Raw genomic sequence first — 21412 nt, forward strand, 5'->3', positions numbered from 1 at the left:
AGTCTCCAAAATCCATTTATGGCTCAGCGTCGGGCAATCTCTCTCCCCTTTTTCCACCCCTCTCTATCACTTTTCTTTCATACCAAGAGCCTGGGAAATTTTGGAGGCATGTAGTAGCGTTCAGGTCCCGATGCTTTAGTGAGATTGATTGCCATTTCAAAGGGTATGGGCAGGTGGTAAAGACTCAAGCTGAATGACAAACAGCCTGGGATGTGTGTGTGTGGGGGGGGGGTGCTCAGATAACTTCAACCTTCGTGGATCTTAGGCCTAAAGATCTCATGAAGTGGCAGAGGATGATGATTAAGAGGGACGGTCGAAATAAAGCATCAGAAAGCGCATGTGGGAGCGCAGCACGTCTCTGTTTGGTGGAATCCGAATGTATAGCCTCATCATCTAAAGCCCTCATTAAAAGTCTGGCCAGGGTGGAAGAGGAGGAGGAGGAGAGAGGATTTAAAGAGTATATAAACCTAATTCAGTGGTTCTCAAAGTGGGGGTCCAGGGGACACTCAGGGTTCCTTGAAAGGGGTTCTGAATGGACCCTTGCAGGTCTACAGTATAACTCTGAAAGTGTACATTTGTTCACTTTCAGAGGTATGAGGGTCCTTGTAATTCAAAAGTTTGAGAACCACTTTCCACTAGCCTAATTTATACTTTATCGTACAACTGTGCCATTCACTGAAAATAACAAGGTAAAATCTGTACCCCCCCCCCCACCCACCCACCCTGACGAGCACTAAGAGTTGAGGCATTACATTTTGTATAATACGGTTGTATTGTGAAAATAGCCGACAAAAAGCTGTTGCGAGGCGTTGTGAGCAATGGGTCCGCATCAATATGCCGACGGGATGGTATGCCAACACTAAAACTAACCCCAACCCTAACCCTAAACCTAAACCTAAACTCAGTAACCGTGACGAGTAACTAACCTGCCGACGCTACTCGGACCAACGGACCGGCGGAACAATGAGCGGACCCCATGAGCAATTTCTGCCTCTAATATTAATTTTGATAACTTGGCCAATGTTTAATTTGTCATTTTAGAGGTATTAAATTCGCTGCTTTTTTCAAAATGGCTGCCAAGTACCAGGATGCCCCCAGTCTCCATAGACTTCCATGTAATTGATAGTGCACGGATCATGCACCACATGTGTGCACGCTGTTCACAGCTTTCAAACAAAAGATCTTCTTGGAAATCCGTTCATCCGGCATTCATGAGATAGCAGCCATTATGTTTTCTTGTTATGTAAACAAACATGGCTGCCATGTTTGAAAGATGGGGTTGGTATGGGGGTTAAACAGGCAATTTTGTGATTGCGATCATGCCTACTACTTTTTATCTGGTGTAAACCAGATCATTAAAGAGATCATTTTCTGGCGAGACATTCAGGCGACCTAGGCGACCTATTTGCCGATTGGCTGTCCAATGTCACATGGTAACCGAGCTAGTTTCATGATTGGAAGCGGCCCTCCAAACGATGGGATGGGGGGTACTGCATTAGGGCCAATAGCAGGGGACTTTCCCGCTCCTCCAGGCTATGGAATCCTAGACTGGTGTAATGAAATATTTTGTCCAGCAGGGAGCACCATTCCTTCACACTTCACAGGTCAGGCCCTAGAACTCTATGGTCAGGCCCTGTGGTCACACATTTCTGGACACCAATATCTGTGTAACATCCATGCATTTATACAACTGCGAGTCTGCCGCTGCGTGCTTGATTTGGCTGTACACGCTGACTTGTTCATCAGGAAACATGCTCCCTCGTCGATTGGATTTTACAAAACAGACCCGCGTCGTCACATTGAATCTTTCTAATGTTACATTGATGACGTGAGGAACACTAAAGTCGTCTTGGTTACATAGTAGGCTATGCGAAAATAACAAAGCTCAGAGTCGCAAATTCAATGATCGCTGCATCAGCACACACAAAACACGGGCGTGAGAGAAGTAAATGAATGAAATGGACATCACGTTTAGCCGATTCAACGATTCCAAAAGTCATACGATTGGAAGTTATTGCTACATGCGGCTACATGCGTCTCATGCTGGTTTTGTTAGGCAATAGCCAGGGTCCAGGGAGTGCACAGAATTTTAGAGAGGCATGGGCTGACATTTCTAAAAGGGCCTTTTCATACGGATAAAAGTTAAGGGCTCAAGCCCCTTTTGCTGTATGTGCGCACGTGCCTGGCGACCAGCGCGTCACATTACAGACTTATCATTTCAATCCGTTTCTTTGCAAAAACACATTTCTTTTAGAAAACATTTGTATTCTTGTTTCTCCCAGTGTTATGGTTTTTAATGTGTAAATATAGCACTTTATTATGGGGAAAAACGTGTGTAGGCCTATTTTCCTTTTTTAAATCGCTAAAATAGCGCATTTTTGAACACATTTCCTTAACGGTTAACGGTTAATTAACTGATAAGGCCTGACGGTTATCGGTTAAGAAAAAATCTCCATTTGGCCATCCCTAGACATATAGCCTACAGTAAGTTAGAATATTATGAAATATACATGAGAAAGAACACCAACACTAACTTCAACACACCAATACACCAGATTTTAAATTGACTGTGTGTCGATTCTTGTTTATTTTATTTTATTTTTCAAAAACAGCCCAAAACCCGGGAAACTCGGGCCTGGCGGCCTGGACATATGGTATAACTCGGGAAACTCGTGGCAAAGCAGTGAGTTAAAAAGGCCTTAAATTGTCACTTTAGAAATGTGCAGATACCCTCTATGCACTTAAACCTTATGTTGGTTTGTTTACCGTTGAGAGAGAAAACAATGTTGCACATAAATTAATCATCTGGGGACCCCCCAAAATTATTTGGTCTCAGGTTGAGAACCACTGCTCTATATCACTGAAGACATGCAACGGAGGTGGGAAACAGAATGTGAAGATGACTGCGTAATTAGAAAGAGACGTAGAGCAGTTCACCTCACAGGTTTACATGTTTAAAGGTCAATAATAGTATGACCTGTAACGCAGATAAGACAGATACTGTAGATGTATTGATTCCGGGGGGGAAATTCAGGCACCAGAGCAACTAGTTACAAGTCCTAACTACTAGTGGAATCCCATAAACAAAATCACGATAGGCGCTTGGTTAAGAGCAGTGTGTCGCGGACTGATTAGCGGGAGGATGAGCGACTTCTCCTCTACTCATGTTGTGAGCATGCTTCCTGTGGTTGCTATTGATCCACTTTAACCTACTTAAAGACAAGACAGGAACACAGCGACTCAAACAGCCGCGAGCAATAACGCAGTAACGCACACACACACAAAAACGCAGTAACTAACACACACACACACACACACACACACACACACACACACACACACACACACACACACACACACACACACACACACACACACACACACACACACACACACACACACACACACACACACACACACACACTCCACAAGTGTCTTGCTGCAGTGGAAAAAACGTCAATAGAGGTGCACACACCTCTTGAAGCTGTTCTTAATAATCACCTGAGAGGAATCAAACACAGCCTGCTTCTTTATGCTGCCAAACATTCTTCAGACAAGTAAACAACGCGCAACCACAAATCCCCAGCAAAGCAGCAGACAGAGGATTACCCAGTCCACTGGCAGTCTAATTAGCCTTACCTGTCAGAAACAACACGAGCTGGCTGGGGAGATGGGAATGCAATGGGTGGGGGGGGTGGGGGGTGAAGAGAATGCAATGGGTGGGGGGGTGGGGGTTGAAGAGAAGAGAGGAGAGGAGAGGAGAGGAGAGGAGAGGAGAGGAGAGGAGAGGAGAGGAGAGGAGAGGAGAGGAGAGGAGAGGAGAGGAGAGGAGAGAAGAGAAGAGAAGAGAAGAGAAGAGAAGAGAAGAGAAGAGAAGAGAAGAGATGGTTGAGAGGAGGGGCGTTGCCTTGATGCTACTGTAACAGACATCACACTTGGGGAAACAGACCGAGATCAAAAGCACTGCACATAAGGTAGAGGTACTGTTTGATAACACTGGGAAGGGCTTTGTGTTCAAATAAAAGAGGTAAACCGACCTGTGTTATTGTTGCTTTGTTTCCCTTTTCTGTCATTTATGCCCATGGGTGCACGACTGCACGTATAAATGTCAGCAAATCTGTGTATATCTATCAATGCATGTGTTAAAATACCATACCAGCGGTTTGGCTTATATTTTTTATAATCTGTAGTTTGTTTGCTTTACAAAGACGCCATTGGATTCAATCTAGTATGGAATGAAAATGAGACTAGCTTGAAATAGGTAATCGAACACAATAAATTGAGTGTTGTTGTTGTTTTTGTTTTGTTTTTTAATTATTTTTTTTTTAATTCATTTTAGCGCATTCTTAATTTGACTGGCTCAGCACCAGATTTGAATCGGAAACACATACAGTATGAAGGTGTGGTGTGTTTCCAGGTCAAATCTGCTGCTGAGCCAATCAAATGAAGCTATGAGAAACTTCCCCGGAACAGGAAACAGGAACTACAGTCCTGCACAGAGCCCATAGAGATTCTCAAACCACCCAACCAACCAACCAACCCAAAATAATCTGGGGACCCCCCACCCTGAAAAGCACTAAGAGTTGAGGCATTACATTTTGTATAACACCGTTCTATTGTTGCGAGGCGTTGTGAGCATGTAGATCTGCTATTTTCACAATTCTCTAATAGTTGAAAATTTGGCCAATGTTTAATTTGTCATTAGAGGTATTAAAAAGTAACCTGACTGCGTATGCCTGCATAACGCTCTGCCTTACATCTGAGATCGCTCGGGCAGACCTGATGTAAGGGGCGGGCCATTTTTTAAAAATTCTTTAGAAGGTGATTGGATGGGGCCGCCTGTCTATCACAGTCTGGGAGTGTCAACTCCAACCACTCATATTGGCCTGTCTGCATGACGTTACACCCAGAATCCGCCTCCTGGATTTCCACGTGGTCTGCAGTCAGACTCTATTGGCTCAGAGCCGCTAAGAGCCCGCCCGTAGCTGCCGCTGATTCGTCTGGCCCGGGACTTTACGAGTGTTATCACGAGGAATCTCAGATGGTAAAGGCAGAGCGTTATGCAGGCATACGCACTGCTGCCACCATCTGGCGCAGTCAGGTTAATTAAAAAGTCCTTAAATTGCCACTTTAGAAATGTGCATATACCCTCTATACACTTAAACCTTATGTTGGTTTGTTTACAGCTGAGAGAGAAAACAATGTTTCACATTAGGTTCATCATCTAGGGAACCCCCAAGACAATTTGGGGACCCCACTTGGGGTCCTGACCCCAAGTTTGAGAACCACTGTTATAGCGAACACTGTGTGTTCAGCGAATGAAGCTACACAAATCACAAAAGAAGTGTTCAGAAAAGGAAGCCACTCTAATCTGTGTACAGTATGTACAGTACAGTGTGCAAGTACAGTACAACCAGTAAGACTCCCTAATCGGGAGATAAGCGACCGTAGGTGGCTTATCTCCACAAATAGGGCAAAAATGTGTTTTGCCCAAATCTTCCTGATCCATGTTGATGACATGAGTGTAGACATGCTGTGTAGTGATATTCGTGATTTTAGGGCAAAAACTGTAGGAGCAGTGTCCAAAAATTTGTTTTAAAAATCGGCCTGAAGGTGGCGCTAGAATAGGGCCATGTGAGAAATGAGGGGTGGGGTCTCCGCGTTGCCTTGGCGGACGAATAGGTACCGGCCCCGGCTCTCCCGGACGCTCCTAGCCCGAGTTATGGCATTTTATGTGCGCTGCAGTGGCAGGGGGTCCTCCACTGGGGGCGCCACCACTTTTGCATCCGTTCTGGAGCACCAGGAGTCGGTGGTCCCCGGGAATTCCCCGTGAGCAGCCCCGTTGGGGTGGTCATTTGGTCATTTTTGCACATTTGGTCATTTTTTACATCTGGGGGTCCCTGGGGCTCCGGGGGTCCTTGGAGGTTGTAGTTTGGCAGGCAAGGAGTGTGTGTGTAAAATCTGGCATGGATCGGGTCAACGGGTGCGGAGATATAAGCAGGGAAAAAGTGTGACGTGTGACGTGTGAGCACATTTGGTCATTTTTTACATCTGGGGGTCTCCCAGGGACCTGGGGGTCCCTGGGGCTCCGGGGGTCCTTTGAGGTTGTAGTTTGGCAGTCAAGGAGTGTGTGTGCAAAATTTGGCATGGATGGGGGCAACGGTTGTGGAGATATGAGCAGGGCAAAAGTGTGACGGACTGACTCACTGACAGACAGACAGCCCGGGGAGGTTTTGGTAGTAAATGCGACCTACGGTCGCAATGAATGTGTACCACCAAACAGTCCACAGTACCTGGGATGCGTGGGCCCTTCAGAGGGTTGGACAGTGCCATGCCGATCTCAGTCATGCCGTAGCGTTCCAACAGCGTGTGTCCAGTAATCTCCTCCCAGCGCTGCAGGGTGGGCTGGGGAAGAGCAGCTGATCCTGACACCATCAGCCTGAGGACACAGAATAACACACAGTGAACTAGACCGCACTCTGTCCAGATACCAACTTGCGCCTTTTGTTCTCTAGCCCATTTTTGCTGTAATTTTGCATCAGCACAGTTTCGTTTGAAAATACATGTGTGTGGGCAAGTTGGTATTTAATTGATCTGATGAAGTAGTGCGTTGTGCAGTTGAGGCCATTAACGACATACTTGAATTACACCAAAACGTGAAGTATTCGATAACAGTTTTGAAACAGTCGGTTGATAACGTTTGAGGCGTAAGTAAAGATAAACTTCTGGGAAATTGCAAGTGTGGTTTCCTATTTATAGTCTGGATACTCTATTTATAGTCTGGATAGCCTCCGCAGAGGACGCGACATGAAAACTGAAAACAGTACTTGCGCCTTGCTTCACTGGCTGGTGCACGTAATAATAATGGGCCACTCCTGCAACTTTGGAAGCCTATCTTAGCCAATCAGGATGGAATATGAAAATTCAAGACAGATCCTGACGGACAAGTTCTGACGTCACTCCCACTACCCCTGGGTCACAGCGTTATATTGAATTTGAGTTACATTTGAGCCGGGTGCTTTGTTTATTTTTGGAACACAGTTCTTATATGACACAATCTAAGATTCCCCTATGGGAATGACAATATAAGAAATATCACTGTGACCCAGGGAGATATCCCGATCAGCTGTTCACAGATGGACACAAATGGACAGACACACACGCACAAGAACGGACGGACGGGCGAAAAAAAAGTGTCGGCCACGAATTGGGCCTGGCAGACACAATAGAGCACTCAGGTCTGACCCAACATCTGTCCAGAGTAACTAAAAATGGTCCCTAGTCGCCCCAGTGCACCTTACATTTAGCAGGTCTATTTGTGTGAGTATGTGTGGGTGCACTTAAATTATTTACTGGTGCACCTATGAAAAACGTGTACGCACCAGTTAAAATGTTAGTGTAGGGCCCTGCAGTTACAGTAGCACTCATAGTTGAGCTGCATCGATTATCAAATAGTTTTGTCCTCAGAGAACGTTGGTTTGGCAGGCCGAAAAAAGGTCAGAGCCATGAACCTTTGTTAATCAACAACAGGGCAAGTAGTAAAATTACTGTAGAGAGAAAAGAAAAGAAGTACAGTAGTGAGGCTAATCTTTAAAAAAATATTTAAAGGGCCTACACCATGCTTTTAACTCATACTGTGCCGATCCCGAACTAGTTCGGCTTTATTTCAATCCAATACAATTTTTTTTTTATTAATTCACTTACCCCGAGCTGCTTGTAGAGTCGTGGGTGGTCCTGGCTCGCTAGCCAGTTAGCCATTCTACTCTGTCCGACGATATATTCCATTAAAAATGGTTTAAAATACATTTTTGAGCTCCCCAATGTTCACCCGATGTTCGGCGCCGCTTCCGATGAGTACACGAGTGTGCCGATCCCGAAGTAGTCCGGCTTTTTTTAATTACATGAATAAAATGATAAGAGGCCTTCTGAAGCCTGGCCTGATTTTTCTAGCTACTAGCCGAAAGCTAGCAACCTCCCGGCCGGCCGTCATTTGCGAACGAAATCGCCAATCTCCGCCTAATCCAATGAAAGACCAATCTTTGAAGGCTTATATCTCTGGATTGTGTCTTTAGGGAAGCGGCGCGAGGTTTATTTACGGCGAAATCGCCCAAAAATGATCTTTTAGATGACAAAATGGGAATAGCCATTCTGTTAGCATTATCATCCGGGACATTTCCATGACGTGCATGAACGTGCACACGTGAGGTCCTGGAAGGTGAGGTCCTGGAAGCTAAAGCGCTCGCCTATGAGAGATGCGCTGGCATTCTATGGCCCCTAGAGGGCGCTAGCACTCAATGAGTTAAAACTATATTTTTTGTATAAATATATGCTCAAAATTGAGTCTTAGACAGGTTTTAACCCTCAACAAACACTCTGACCATTCCTTTTGTTTGTTCTAGCTCTACTATAATGAGGCTCTCCAGCTGCAATACCAAAACGGCCTCTGTTTGCTCAGGGGCGCATCTAGTGGGTTTTTTTTTTTTTAAACGGGAACGCGTGTGACGTCACATGCGTCAACTCTCAGAACAGCACTGTTCTGAGAACCCGTGGAAAGCTTTTCATCTCTGTCTTCCCAAAACCAGAGAAAGACACAATTGTCAGAAATAGGACTTTGTGAGGATAGAAGGTGCCAGTGGGACCCCCAAAAAAGGTTTTAAAATAGAAAAAGTGAAAATTCATGGTGTAGGTCCTTTAACTATACTTATGCCATGGTCAAAGGTCATAAATGCGTCATAAAAAGTAACCAAAGTGAAACGCATGAAGAGTGTGATACATAATCTGTGCATGTAAAAACGTCTTAGTTGAATTAGTTCAATTCAGTTTAATTGACTCGCGTTCACATTTGCTACTTTCCATTTGATCAGGTAAGATCTACAAACTGACTCATGGTAATTGGTTGTTTGCTTAGATATGCAAGGTCTCAGTCAGACAATGTCATTTGTAGGCAACGCAACGCCTGACGTCATCATGAGACTGTCAATATGTCCATATATGGGCATTCCCAGTATGGGCTTAATATTGATGACAGAGATCTTCATAAATCAGAGATCTCTATATATGGGCATAAAAGGGTCAAGGATGTGTATTGATCAGGGATCTCCAATTCTGTCTTGGCCATATATGGAGCGTGACATGAGACGTGACGGATGCACAGACGGACGGACATGAGTGCAGGTTTTCATAGTAAATGCGACCTACGATCGCAATAAATAATCAGACCTGATTCTCTCCTTGCAGATGGCTTTGACAAAGTCCTTGACGTGTGGCTGGGTGAATTGCTCATCATAGTACTGGATCAGCTTAGAGTAGATAGTTGGAACAGCCATAAACACATTAACCACAGGAGACTTCCCACTTAGCAGCATCTCCCACACCTGGAGGGAGGGAGAGAGAGAGAGAGAGAGAGAGAGACAGACAGACAGACAGACAGACAGACAGACAGACAGACAGACAGACAGACAGAGAGAACAAAAGAACAGATGTGAAGGCTGTGAGGGAAAGTGAAACAGTACAGTGTAGATTATATGGCGGGTGTAGACAGTTACAGTAATGTATCTTATTCAAATAAAATCCATTCCATCCAGATCCATTTCATTTCATTTGCGAAATGTGTACAGTTGGTGGAGTTGGGAAAGGGCAGAGTCTCAGTTGAACCTATTAAAAAACAGCAGATATACAAGCTTGCAGCACGGCACCGACTGCGAAAATCATGAAAATCTGGACCCGATTCTAATAAATGTCTTCTAAATCCTTCTTCTAAATCAGTGGTTCTCAAACTTTCTCATGTCAAGGACCCCCAAAATGACATGTATTTGGCCACGGCGGACCCCCATCTCAAAATATGTTGTTCCAGGGACTCCCCAGCAGAAGCAAACATTTGAGTTAGAAATGTTCGCTTTTAAAAAGATATATTCAAACACTTTTTTTCAAAAATAGCAGATCTACAAGCTCTACAAGCTCGGAGCTTGTAGATCTGCTATTTTTCAATAGCTAAAGTATAACATAATTCCAGGTCGTAGTTAATGGGATAAGGACTGTGGGCCAGACCGGGCCGGGCACACAGGCTCTGTACTGTACCTGTACTTTTGACGGTTACAAATCTCCATTCAGAAACATTGCCATTCAGAAGATTGACCTCCATTATTCTAAATGGAGGTGTCACCTAAACCTAACCTTAACCCTAGCCTCAGTGGGGGTATTTCTGAATGGGGATGTTTCTAAGTGGGGGTGTTTCTGAATGGAGGTCTGCCCCCACTTTTGATAAGTGTGTTTCCAGAGGGAGGAGGGCATGATGAACAAAGCGAAGGTGAACAACGGTGTCTCCGTGTACTGACGTCCCCCTCCTGGGAGACCAACTCTCCTCCCCAGCTGGCTCTCCGTCTATTCATCCCCGGCTCCCCTCCTCTCAACTCCTCACATCACATTTTGCCCCCGCTGCTGCTTTTTGAAGCGGTGAAAGCCGCTTCCAAGGTGTGGCTTTGTCTGTCCCATGTCTGTCCCATGTCTGTCCCATGCATGCAGAATTGAGGATTGGTCAAGCTTCACATGACAATTTGGCCCTCCAGACAAAATCATTCATTCATTCAGAATTCATGAAAATATAGAACTAAAGATCTAGAAGATAGAATGTATAGATCTAGAACACAGATTTCATAGCTCTAGAACACATAGAATAAGAATTCACCGCTTTACTTCGAACCGAGGTTCGATTTTTACGCCTCCATCTCTGGACCCACCCACCCCCATCCCTCTCCTCCTCCCGTCTTCCCTTCATCCTTCTCCCCTCCTCTCCGTCCTCTCCCTTTCTCCAACTCATATTCACTTATCCTTTTCTCTCCGTTTCATAATTTCCTGCTTCGCTGCCTCTGCTCTTATCAAACTCTCTCGCACACCCTGCACGCACGCACACACACACACACGCACGCACACACAGCACCCCCTCAACCACTTGTCTGCACAGACCTGCCAAAAACATCTCGACTGTGACTCCTCTCTCCTTTAAGTCACCTTCTTCGAGATCTGCATCTTCCCCTGCGCCTCAGTCTGGTCCAGATAAACCCTGATGCTGATCTAATCAAATAACTCTCACTCTAGCCTTGCTCATCCCTCACAATAATTATCTTAATACCAAACTCACTTGTGCATTAGCAGGCACGAGCACGTAGTAAGCATGTGTTAAGTGCAAGCATACGAGAGAAAGTTCTAGTGCATGCGAGCTCAGGGGGAAATATTATTTACCAAGGGTGTTCTGAGCATTATGGATGGTGTCCATCAAGTGCAGTGGAGTGCTTCCACAGAGCCCGCTCTGGAAGGGGGAGGAGGGCAATTTATGTCTGTCAAAGGGCTGGTCTCCACCTGGGGGATGAGATGCGGTGAGACCCCCGGAGCTACTGCCCCGCATCCTTAAACACCCCCTCACCTGTCCAGCCCTGTGGTAACACAGACCCTAGCTTACCATTTACAGTAGCCAGTCCTCCTGATCCCCAGCGAGTCTACAGATTGAGCTATCTGCAGCTACACGCTGTGAGATAAACCTTATTTTTAGTCCGGTCACAAGGCTCTACCTTCTCTCCATCCTAATGGACCGCTTTCGTTCTGGCTGGCTGCAGTCACGGTACGGTCTTGAAAAATTATCGTAGCGATCTTGCCGGTGATATCAGAAAAATCAATCTCTACCACACGGGCTACCCTTCAGAGATCTTAGAGGATACAAGACAGACTATTGATTAGTTTATCAATATACTGTAACTTCAGGAGAGACGGGAATAAAGGCATACTCGGAGGCGAGAGGCGAAGCTTTGTACCATTTTAGTCAAGGTCATCAATAACAGTTGAACACTGATACCTATTGATGGTAAGAGCAAAAACCCTATGTTGACAGATATATATGTCCTTTAAAGAAAGACCTTCCCTTTCAGTCTAACACGATGCCTATTAGGTTCTAGAGAACCTTTAAAAGGCAGCCCTGACACGCAAACACTCACACAGACTCATGCCCACAGATAAACAAACACTTGGACACATACACACAAGCAAGTGCACAGACTACACACCTACATATAGCTACACTCAAACAAAGGCATCTGCAAGCATGAAAACAAAACAAAAAGGACCCTTACACTACATAGACAGATACAAATACATGTACACGTGCGCACGCGCGCACGCACACACGCACACACACACACACACACACACACACACACACACACACACACACACACACACACACACACACACACACACACACACACACACACACACACACACACACACACACACACACACACACACACACTTCTGCCCCTCCCTTTGCTCGGCCAAACAAGCACTATCATTCTTCAATGTCAGCTCATCGATTGATCCGCTCCTTAAGCGCCTGCCGTGAGTCTGCGTTGGTCAGATACAAAGCCACACAGGGCAATCCATCACTGAGCCCCAAACACTTAGTTTGACAGTCAGAGAGGGGGGGGGGGGGGGAGTATAGATAGGAGGAGGAGGGAGAGGAGGCGAAGAGGGAGATTAAGAAGGGACGGGAGAAGAAAAGTGGAGGGGGGGATTGTGGATGGATAGAGTGGTGAACTGACTGACTGACTGACTGAGAGAAAGAACTCACTGCATCTCCCCCTACTGCCCAAAGCCCACATCATTCTCAGAGCCACCGTCTCAGTCAGCTATGCTCTCATGGCTGCCAACTTGACCAGCAGAGCAGAACAGCTGTGTCTTTTTGTTCACGCCAGTTAATAAAGTGTATGTATGCCCGCTCCAAAGAGGCAGGAAGACAGGCACACAGAAAAACATCTGTGTGTGCAGGGGTGTCGCACCAAATTCTGGGCCCTGGGTACTTTAACTATTGAGAAATAGCAGATATACAAGCAGCTTGCAGCGTTATATATATATATATATATTGTGAGCTTGTATATCTGATATTTTTCAATAGCTAAAGTATAAAATACTCCTAAGGTGGCTCCTCCACCTTGGGCCCTAGTAGCTCAGTCCCACTATTCCCACCTTTGTGATGCCCCTGCAGACAGACAGACAGACAGACAGACAGACAGACAGACAGACAGACAGATTGCAAGAACGAGTGAGAGAGTCGGGGAGAGAGAAATACCTTCTGGGGCTGGAAGTCAGGCAGCATGATGCAGGTGGCACCCACCCAGAGCGGGCACAGTAGCTTGTTCACGATGCCGTGCACGTGGTGGAGTGGCAAAGTGTGGAGGATCACGTCGTCTCTAGACCAAGCCCACTCCGACACCAGACATTGGACCTGTTGTGGGAAGAAACAAAGTGCATTCTCTGCTTAATATTATTTATTTGTGTATTTATTTATTGGGGGGTCTGTTCTATCGTCCTCATAATACAGTGGTTCTCAAACTTCTCAAAAGTGGGGTCCCCAAATTATTTTGTGGGGTCCCCAGATGATTAGCTTAATGTCATTTCTTTTCTCACTCAATGGTAAACAAACCAACACACAGTATTAGTGTATACAGGGTATCTGCACATTTATAAAGTGACAATTTAAGGACTGTCAAGACCGCTTTAATACCAAACTGGCCAAAATGTCAAATATTAAGTAAGCAAGAGGCGAACATTGTGAAAATAGCCAATCTACGCGTTGTGAGCATGTAGATCTGCTATTTTCACAATATTTATCTGTGGAACCGAGTCACATTAAATGTAGTCTCGCGTGGCCAGACTGTTGCCTCCGCGTTTTGCAAATGCTCCCGGCATACAGTCTGGGGCATGGAAATAGATACGATGAGTGCGAGATAGAGCGGAAGCGTTACATCTCCTTTCAACATTTTTTGGGGCGTTATTTCGTCTTTCTCTGGTGTTGTTGGTGTTACTTCCATGATGTTTTCTTAAACTATACACCCATTACAAGAATATGCCGCTCGAATGACTCTGTCTGTGCTTGTGTGCTTCTGTTATGTTTCCAGTGGGACTACCAGGGGACTACAGTTCCGCGCAGCAGTGGCTACTTCCGATACTCGCCGTTCGGGAGCTGCCGTTCCAGACTCTATATAGCATTCGGAGATTGTGGAATAGTTGTCTGGCTACGCGAGACTACATTAAATGTAATAACTACAATTCCAAGTGCTTGTCAGGGTGGGGGTCCCCAGTTCAAAAATGTTTATTTTGGGGGTCACAGCCTAAAAAGTTTTGAGAACCGCTATCCTAATACATCAACAATACAGTGATTCCACAATTTTCTACCAACAACAAACTCAGAAGTCCATATCTTCCCCCAAAAGTAGGCCTACTATCAAGTATCAATGTTCTTTTTTAAGTATAAAGTTGTCAAATATGTTAGTTATTTCTTTATATATTTAGGTTATGTGTCATGTCTGCCATGTGCAACTTCAAAGCCTACAAGCCAAACAGAAATGTAATTGTCAACGACAAAAACACAATTAAATCGTTAATCGCAATTATTTGAGTGGCAATTAATCGTCGTGTAAATTGTGATGACAGCCCTAGTCAGGGGTCTGCCATGAAGACAGACACGAGGGCCACAGGTGCACCGTTGCTCCGATCCGCACAAACACTGCTCAGGGGTCTGCCATAACAACAGTCTCACCAGGGGCCACGTCAGGGGCCCCCAGGGACCACTGGCCCCCACTGGTTTCTCTGATCCACACCAAACCTGACACAAAAATATTGTTCAGGGGTCTGTCATTAGAATAGTCACGTCACAGATACATGTACTTAAAATGATATTAACATTTTGAGGAAAAGAAAAGGTCATTATGCTACAGTAAATTCCCGCAGAAACAGGTGGATTGATTTTAATGAACAATGGGGGGATCACGTTAACATACACATGTCAAGACAAGTGGTCTTAAAACACAATGAAACACATGAGAAAAAGTAAAAGTAAAATCAAAACAAAATAAACCAAAAGATAAATCTCTATAGTAACTCTTAATTACAGTGTCCATCTTCATCCCTTCATCTGCATCCTAAACAAGCTACTGGCCTTTTCATATTATGTCATACTGTGACATGAAGTTTTAATCCATACAATGTAGAGATGAGATGGCGTTTTATTGGGGCCACGATGGCAAAGAGCAACGCATTATATTATATTATATGTTATATTATATTTTATATGATATAATAAAAAAGCTAAGGAATAATGTAATATAATACATACATATCCATATATTATAGTGTATAATGGGCATAAGAATTCATTTATGTCATTTATGTTTTATTTTATATACCATTTTAATACAATTATTACATTACATACAATACACTGTTCTCCAAGGCTATGTAAAAAATTAACTGTCCGATACGTCATGTTCTAAGACTTCTTTGTCCGCCTAAAGTTTGATTGAATACACTGAAGAGAGCTGGGCAGACAAGCTAATGAATAAACAAACACTATCTTTGAATCATTGAGACCTTTGTCAAATAAACTGTTCAGGAAAATAAATTTGCTTTATTGTCCTGAACCATTTATTTGACAAAAGGTTGCAATAATTCAAAGATAGTGTTTATTCAATATGCTTGTCCACCAGGCTCTCTGTGACTTTGATCCATTTCATCAAACTTTCAGAAGCAGGGGGGGAGCCCGCTGGCATACTGGTCCGGGAGCATACCACATAGGCTTTTTGTAGCCTGCAGCGGGTCGCTGGTTCGATTCCCGAGCCCGACCAGATTTGCTGCATGTCACTACTCTCCCCATTTCCTGTCAATAAAGGCATAAAAACCCAAAAACATATCTAAAACAAAAAATCTTTCTGCAGCCCAGTGCAGAGGAGGCCTATAACATGTACTGTGACTTCTTCAATATCAATAAAATCCCCAAATACTTTTGGGACAAGGCAGGCTTCAATGTTTTTTTCTACATATTGTATAACATTATGTTGCATATCATTATGTTTAGACTTACATGCAACTTGTTCATGACACAAAACACAACGTACGACCCTTTACCGTTACTTATGTAATCTTATTACTGATTATGTAACTCTACAGTTGGCTCCTATTGTATTCCATTGTGTCTCTTGATTCTCTCTCTCTCACACACACGCACGCACGCACAGACGCACACGTTTCTAATCAATTCAGTAATTTGAGATACAGATATATCTACGTTTAGGCTGTGAACTGGTCAGATGTAGCCTCGAGGACTAGTTGTGGTAAGATGACATTATGAGACCTCTTTTAACATCTGATCTCTCTATTGATTGATAGGCCATATCATTGCCAAGGGGAGCTGCTGTGTAGTTCTTTTGTGACCACATCTTAATTGATCAATTTAAGAATCAACACTCTACTGAAGGTATTCTATAAGGCAGTGGATTCAGAACCCCCTCTTCCCTGATTTATGAATCCATTACCCAGTGGGTTTCAACCCTTTTTATATCAAGGACCATTATTCATTCTGCATTTGAGCCACAGGCCACCATTTGATGACATTCAGACAGCCTCTCAGACCCAAAACGTTGAATATTTTGTTATCGTTGGATACGATTTTGTCCACAATTCCATGCTGTATTGATGTTCGTACCATAGCCAGGAGAGATAACGTCAAAATAACAATTCTTTTACATTCTCTAATTGTGTAGAATTCTTGTAAGTAATGCAGATGTTTAACAATTATTTAACTTGCGTATTGAGCGTGTATCACAGGTCCATTTGGTTTCATTTTAAACACTCAAGAGTTAAAGATCTCTAAGGGTCCATTTGGTTACCAACTCTCCATCATTTAGCTGGGGACCACCTGGAATCCCCTCAAGAACCACTGGTGGTGGGGCGCCCGCTGACCTACTGGTCCAGGCGCATACCACTTAGGCATTGCCACATAGGCATGGATGACTGGCGGCGGCGCAGGTTCGATTCCCGATCCGGACGACCTTTGCTGCGTGTCGCATTTCCTGTCAGTCTACTGTCCTATCTAATAAAGACATAAAAGTCCAAAAAAACTAATCTAAAAAAAAAAAAAAAAAAACACTGGTGGTCCCTGGACCACTGGTTGAGAACCGACTACTTGAATATTAAGTAATTACGAACCTTTTACTGAATTTCATTTAAAATATGAAATGGATGGAGTGAAAGAGTTGTTATTAGTTCCACCTCCTAGCAGACTTACTTTAAACTGTGGTCATTTTTCAAAATCACAAATGTAACTACAAAATCAAATACAATTAAATGAGTCCGGGAGGATCTGGGAGTGGCTCCACATTGTTATATTTGACACAAATTCTTCATATTACAGGGGGGCATGGTTTCAATGTTAGTACTTCGATAAACTATAAGGCAGTGTTTCCCAAACACTGGGTCAGGACCCACTTTTGGGTCAGTCACAGACACATTTTAGGGGCCAAGAATAAATATTCCCTTTTTAACTTTTCGTAAAAATATGAAAATATTCAAAAATACATTTCAGAATTTCTTTTTTTTTTTTACAAACAAAACTATTCCATAAATCTAAATAACTTTTGAGAAAATTTGAAAATAGCAGCTCTACAAGCTCACAAAGCATTGCTGTTAACTTGTAGATTGTCTATTTCCACTATAAAATAGGGCTGAAGTGGTTAATTCATTACTTATTTTGTAAGTTTGGGTCCCGGGGGAGACACCTAATTGGGTCTCGAGCTGAAACGTTTGGGAAACACTGCTATAATGGATGGATACCAAAAGACAATTGATAGAAACACTTACCATGGCGAGGATGTTACTGTGAGTGTGAAGAACTCCTTTGGGTCTGCCTGTAGTGCCACTTGTATAGATGATCATGGCGGGCCGCTCTGCCCAATCTGTGATAGCGGCCTCGTGGCTCTCTTCCTCCTCCAGACCACCCAGGTTGGTGGTCGGAGGCAGAACTAGGCATGGGAGCCCCAGCCTCTGCGCCAGAGGTTCCAAGGTATCAGAATAGGGATGGCCCGCCACCAGCAGGGAACTCTGGGAGTCAGTGATGATGTACTCCAGCTCAGACGGCGGGTGTTTCCGGTACAGCGGTACAGCTGTCCCGCCACACATCCACGTGGCCCACTGCGCCACTGTGTACGACGCGTCATTAGCACACAGGAAGGAGACGCGCTTCCCTTCCAGTCCTCCCAGGTGACAGCTGAGAGCGCTGGCGATTCGAGCTGCCAGGCCTAGGCTGCTGCCGTACAGCTGCTTGTAAGAGTGGCTCCCGCTGCTGTCTATGATGGCCAGCTTGTCTCCGTACTCTGGAGCTCTGGCAAAGACTGGCTTCTGATTCTTCCTGGGTGATGGCGATGTGCCCCATCTAGCAGCAGAGGTGCTATAATGTGCCAGTGGCCCTCTCTGCTGATGGCAGTGAGTGGTATAATGTGCCAGTGGCCCTCTCTGCTGATGGCAGTGAGTCTGACAAACAGTAGCCCGCCATAGAGCAGCAGCCCACTTCAAGTTGCGGCAGGCAGTAGTAAGCCGAAGCATTATAAGAGATATGGAGTCTCAAACCTAAAGAAACAAGGCTTCATCTTCACGAAGGTTCCATCCTGCTGTGTCTTGGATCAGTTCATATCAGAGCGATGACACCTGTTAATTCACAGGGGAGAAAAGGATGTGTGAGCTTAATGGTAGCAAGCATTCAAAGTTCAACTTAAGGAGGAGTGTGTGAAATTACGTTGTGCTTCCTTCAGCTGCATGTTTCCTTTCTAATAGTATTTTCAAGAACACTGAATGTGTGTTTGTCTGTGTGTGTGTGTGTGTGTGTGTGTGTGTGTGTGTGTGTGTGTGTGTGTGTGTGTGTGTGTGTGTGTGTGTGCGCGCGCGTGCGTGCGTGCGTGCGTGTGTAATCTCTACTACAGTCTGCAGTTTGAAGTTGTTTCCTTAGTAGAAAATAGCTTGCTCTGGGTCGCCCGCTGGCCTACTGGTCCAGTAACGCATACCACTTAGGCATTGCCACATAGGCATGGATGCCTGGTGGCATCGCCGGTTTGATTCCCGAACCGGACGACCTTTGCCACGTGTCACACCCCATCTCTCCCCCCATTTCCTGTCATTCTACTGTCCTATCAATAAAGGCATAAAAGCCCAAAAAACAAATCTTATAAAAAAATAGCTTGCTCTATGTATTTATACTCTTCCCTTGTCACAGCTAATTACACGTAGTAGTAGTGTCATATCCCTTTGAGAGTTCTGGCTGAAAAAGTGTATTTAGGCAAATCCACTTATCCACAAGCCAAACATGGACGACTTTCCGACCGGGCGAGGGGCCCGGAATGACTGCTGGACTGAATATATCATAACTTCCTTTGGGAAGCACAAGCGTATGGGGCACACAATCACGCAGGTGGTGTGATTAGTCACCCCCACGTCAATCACAAGCACCTGTCAATTGTGTGCCCCGTACGTTTGTGCTTCCCAAAGGAAGTTATGATATATTCAGTCCAGCAGTCATTCCGGGCCCCTCGCCCGGTCGGAAAGTCGTCCGTGTTTGGCTCGTGGATAAGTGGAGATATTTGACCAAGTACACGTTTTCAGTCAGAACTTTCAAAGGGATATGACACTACAGGACAATATCTTTCTCCCAGGCTGAGGAATAAATTATTGGGTGAGTACACAAGTAACGCGCAGCACTTTAGTGCCACGCAGATTAGCTGCTAACCGCCGCAGATATAGGGCTTTTTGTGTTATCTTTTTAAATTAACAATCATTGTACAATCGTGCCACTATTATTCAATCCATGATGTGGTTAATTGGTGTGGTTGACACAAAAAATTTGAATTTTTAACCAATATAACTTTTCAAATGAAAGTGCTTCACAACCAGGGAGGGAGAGAAATGGTTAACCGACACATAAATTAGAAATAATAAAGAGAAGCTTTCCGCTCCAAGACTCCAACAATGCATTATAACAATTTAGACATTAGCAGAAATCAAAGTAAATTACATGAACCCTTGTCTAGTCAAGGACTAAAGCGGTTAATCAACGACAGTCCTTCAGGAAAACATGGATACCAGGTAAACAACAAACCTATCTATCTGTCTAAACTCTATTAACAATTAAAAAGAGCTCTGAAGTGCTTGAATGAATGAGTACACAATACACATACATGTGTTTGAATGAATGAGCACTACGTACAGACGTTTATGTAAACTACCAGACTAGCCTACATGCAAAGACTTTGGCTTGATGACAACCATTACGAACTTCACCGATAAACCGATACTATGAGCAGCACATATGAACGGTTTGGTATAAATGTTGTTATGTAGAATATGAGAGCTGTTATTGACTGACTGTTCTGCAGTTCTTACCAAACAACACAGTGCTTCGTCCAGTGAATGACAGTGCGACGGAAATTATCTTCCGTGTAGAAACAGACACTTGGTAAGTGGTTCTGCTGAACGTGACTGAGGAACAGGCAGTGGTGGAAAAAGTAGGCCTACTCACATTTTGTACTTAAGTAAAAGTAGCTATCAACACTGCAATGTAGATGTACTCCGTTACAAGTAAAAGTATGAAAGTAATGGCATAAAAATGTACTTAAAGTAACAAAAGTAAAAGTACAAAATGTTTTAAAATAGCAGATCTACAAGCTCACAACGCGTCGCATAATATAGCCTAGGTATAAAATAGGGCAAGTGGATTAATGTAGGCCTATGTCTTATAATATTATAATTTATACCTGCAAAGTAACTAACTTTCAAATAATTATAGTGGAGTAAAAGTACAATATTTGGATCCGAGATGTAGTGGAGTAGAAGTAAATGTAGCCTACTACACACCACTGGGAACAGGCGCCAGTGGGGCACAACCTAGAAGTGTCCAGTGGTGTAAACTAAAGTAACTAAGTACATTTATTCAAGTACTGTACTTAAGTAACATTTTTAGTTATTTGTACTTTACTTGAGTATTTCCAATTTACAATACTTTTACTTCTACTCCACTATATCTCAGAGGTAATAGGCTATTGTACTTTAGTTACTAGTTACTTATTGTAGATTTTGATTATAATTCTGCCTACAAATCAATTCAGCCAAATATCTCAGACATTTCAAAATAGTATATTATTGAGAGCTTGTAGATCTGCTATTTTCAAAGGATTTTTAAATATTTAGGCCTACATTGGGGGAAAACCTGTGAAATGGGACATTCTGCATAATGTGTACTTTTTATACTTTTGGTACTTTAAAGTGATCCCTGACTAATACGACAAATATGCCTTAATACATTATAATTGTCCTCTATAACTACAATGTAAAATTAAAAACACCTCAATTATTTTATTTATTCTAGAAATAGCTAATCTTTCACTCAATAGGGGAAATGCCCGTCGCAAGTTGATGATGTCATAAATGTCAAGTGTGATCTATCCCTATGGAATTTATGGCATGCATGTGAAAATAAAAACAAACTTAATACTTCCTATGGTTAATATGAGCATCAAATCAATATTTCAAATGTGTTTGTGTTTTTTTT

The 21412-nt window shown here is 43.7% G+C and overlaps 1 protein-coding gene across 1 annotated transcript in view; it reads right to left on the reverse strand.

Moving 5' to 3' along the window:
• Window positions 1–18451, reverse strand: part of acsf3 (acyl-CoA synthetase family member 3) — a 45527-nt gene extending 27076 nt beyond the window's left edge. The window contains exons 1-4 of the mRNA XM_080729998.1: window positions 17680–18451; window positions 13115–13270; window positions 9220–9374; window positions 6294–6439 (exon numbers count right to left, since the gene is read on the reverse strand). Of these exons, the coding sequence (XP_080586124.1) occupies window positions 6294–6439; window positions 9220–9374; window positions 13115–13270; window positions 17680–18420 (1198 nt within the window). The 5' untranslated portion in view covers window positions 18421–18451. The remainder of the gene's footprint in view (window positions 1–6293; window positions 6440–9219; window positions 9375–13114; window positions 13271–17679) is intronic.
• Between the last annotated feature and the right edge of the window lie 2961 nt (window positions 18452–21412).

The sequence above is a fragment of the Nannobrachium achirus genome, assembly GCF_963921795.1.
Source record: "Nannobrachium achirus genome assembly, chromosome: 7".
Taxonomy (NCBI): Eukaryota; Metazoa; Chordata; class Actinopteri; order Myctophiformes; family Myctophidae; genus Nannobrachium; species Nannobrachium achirus.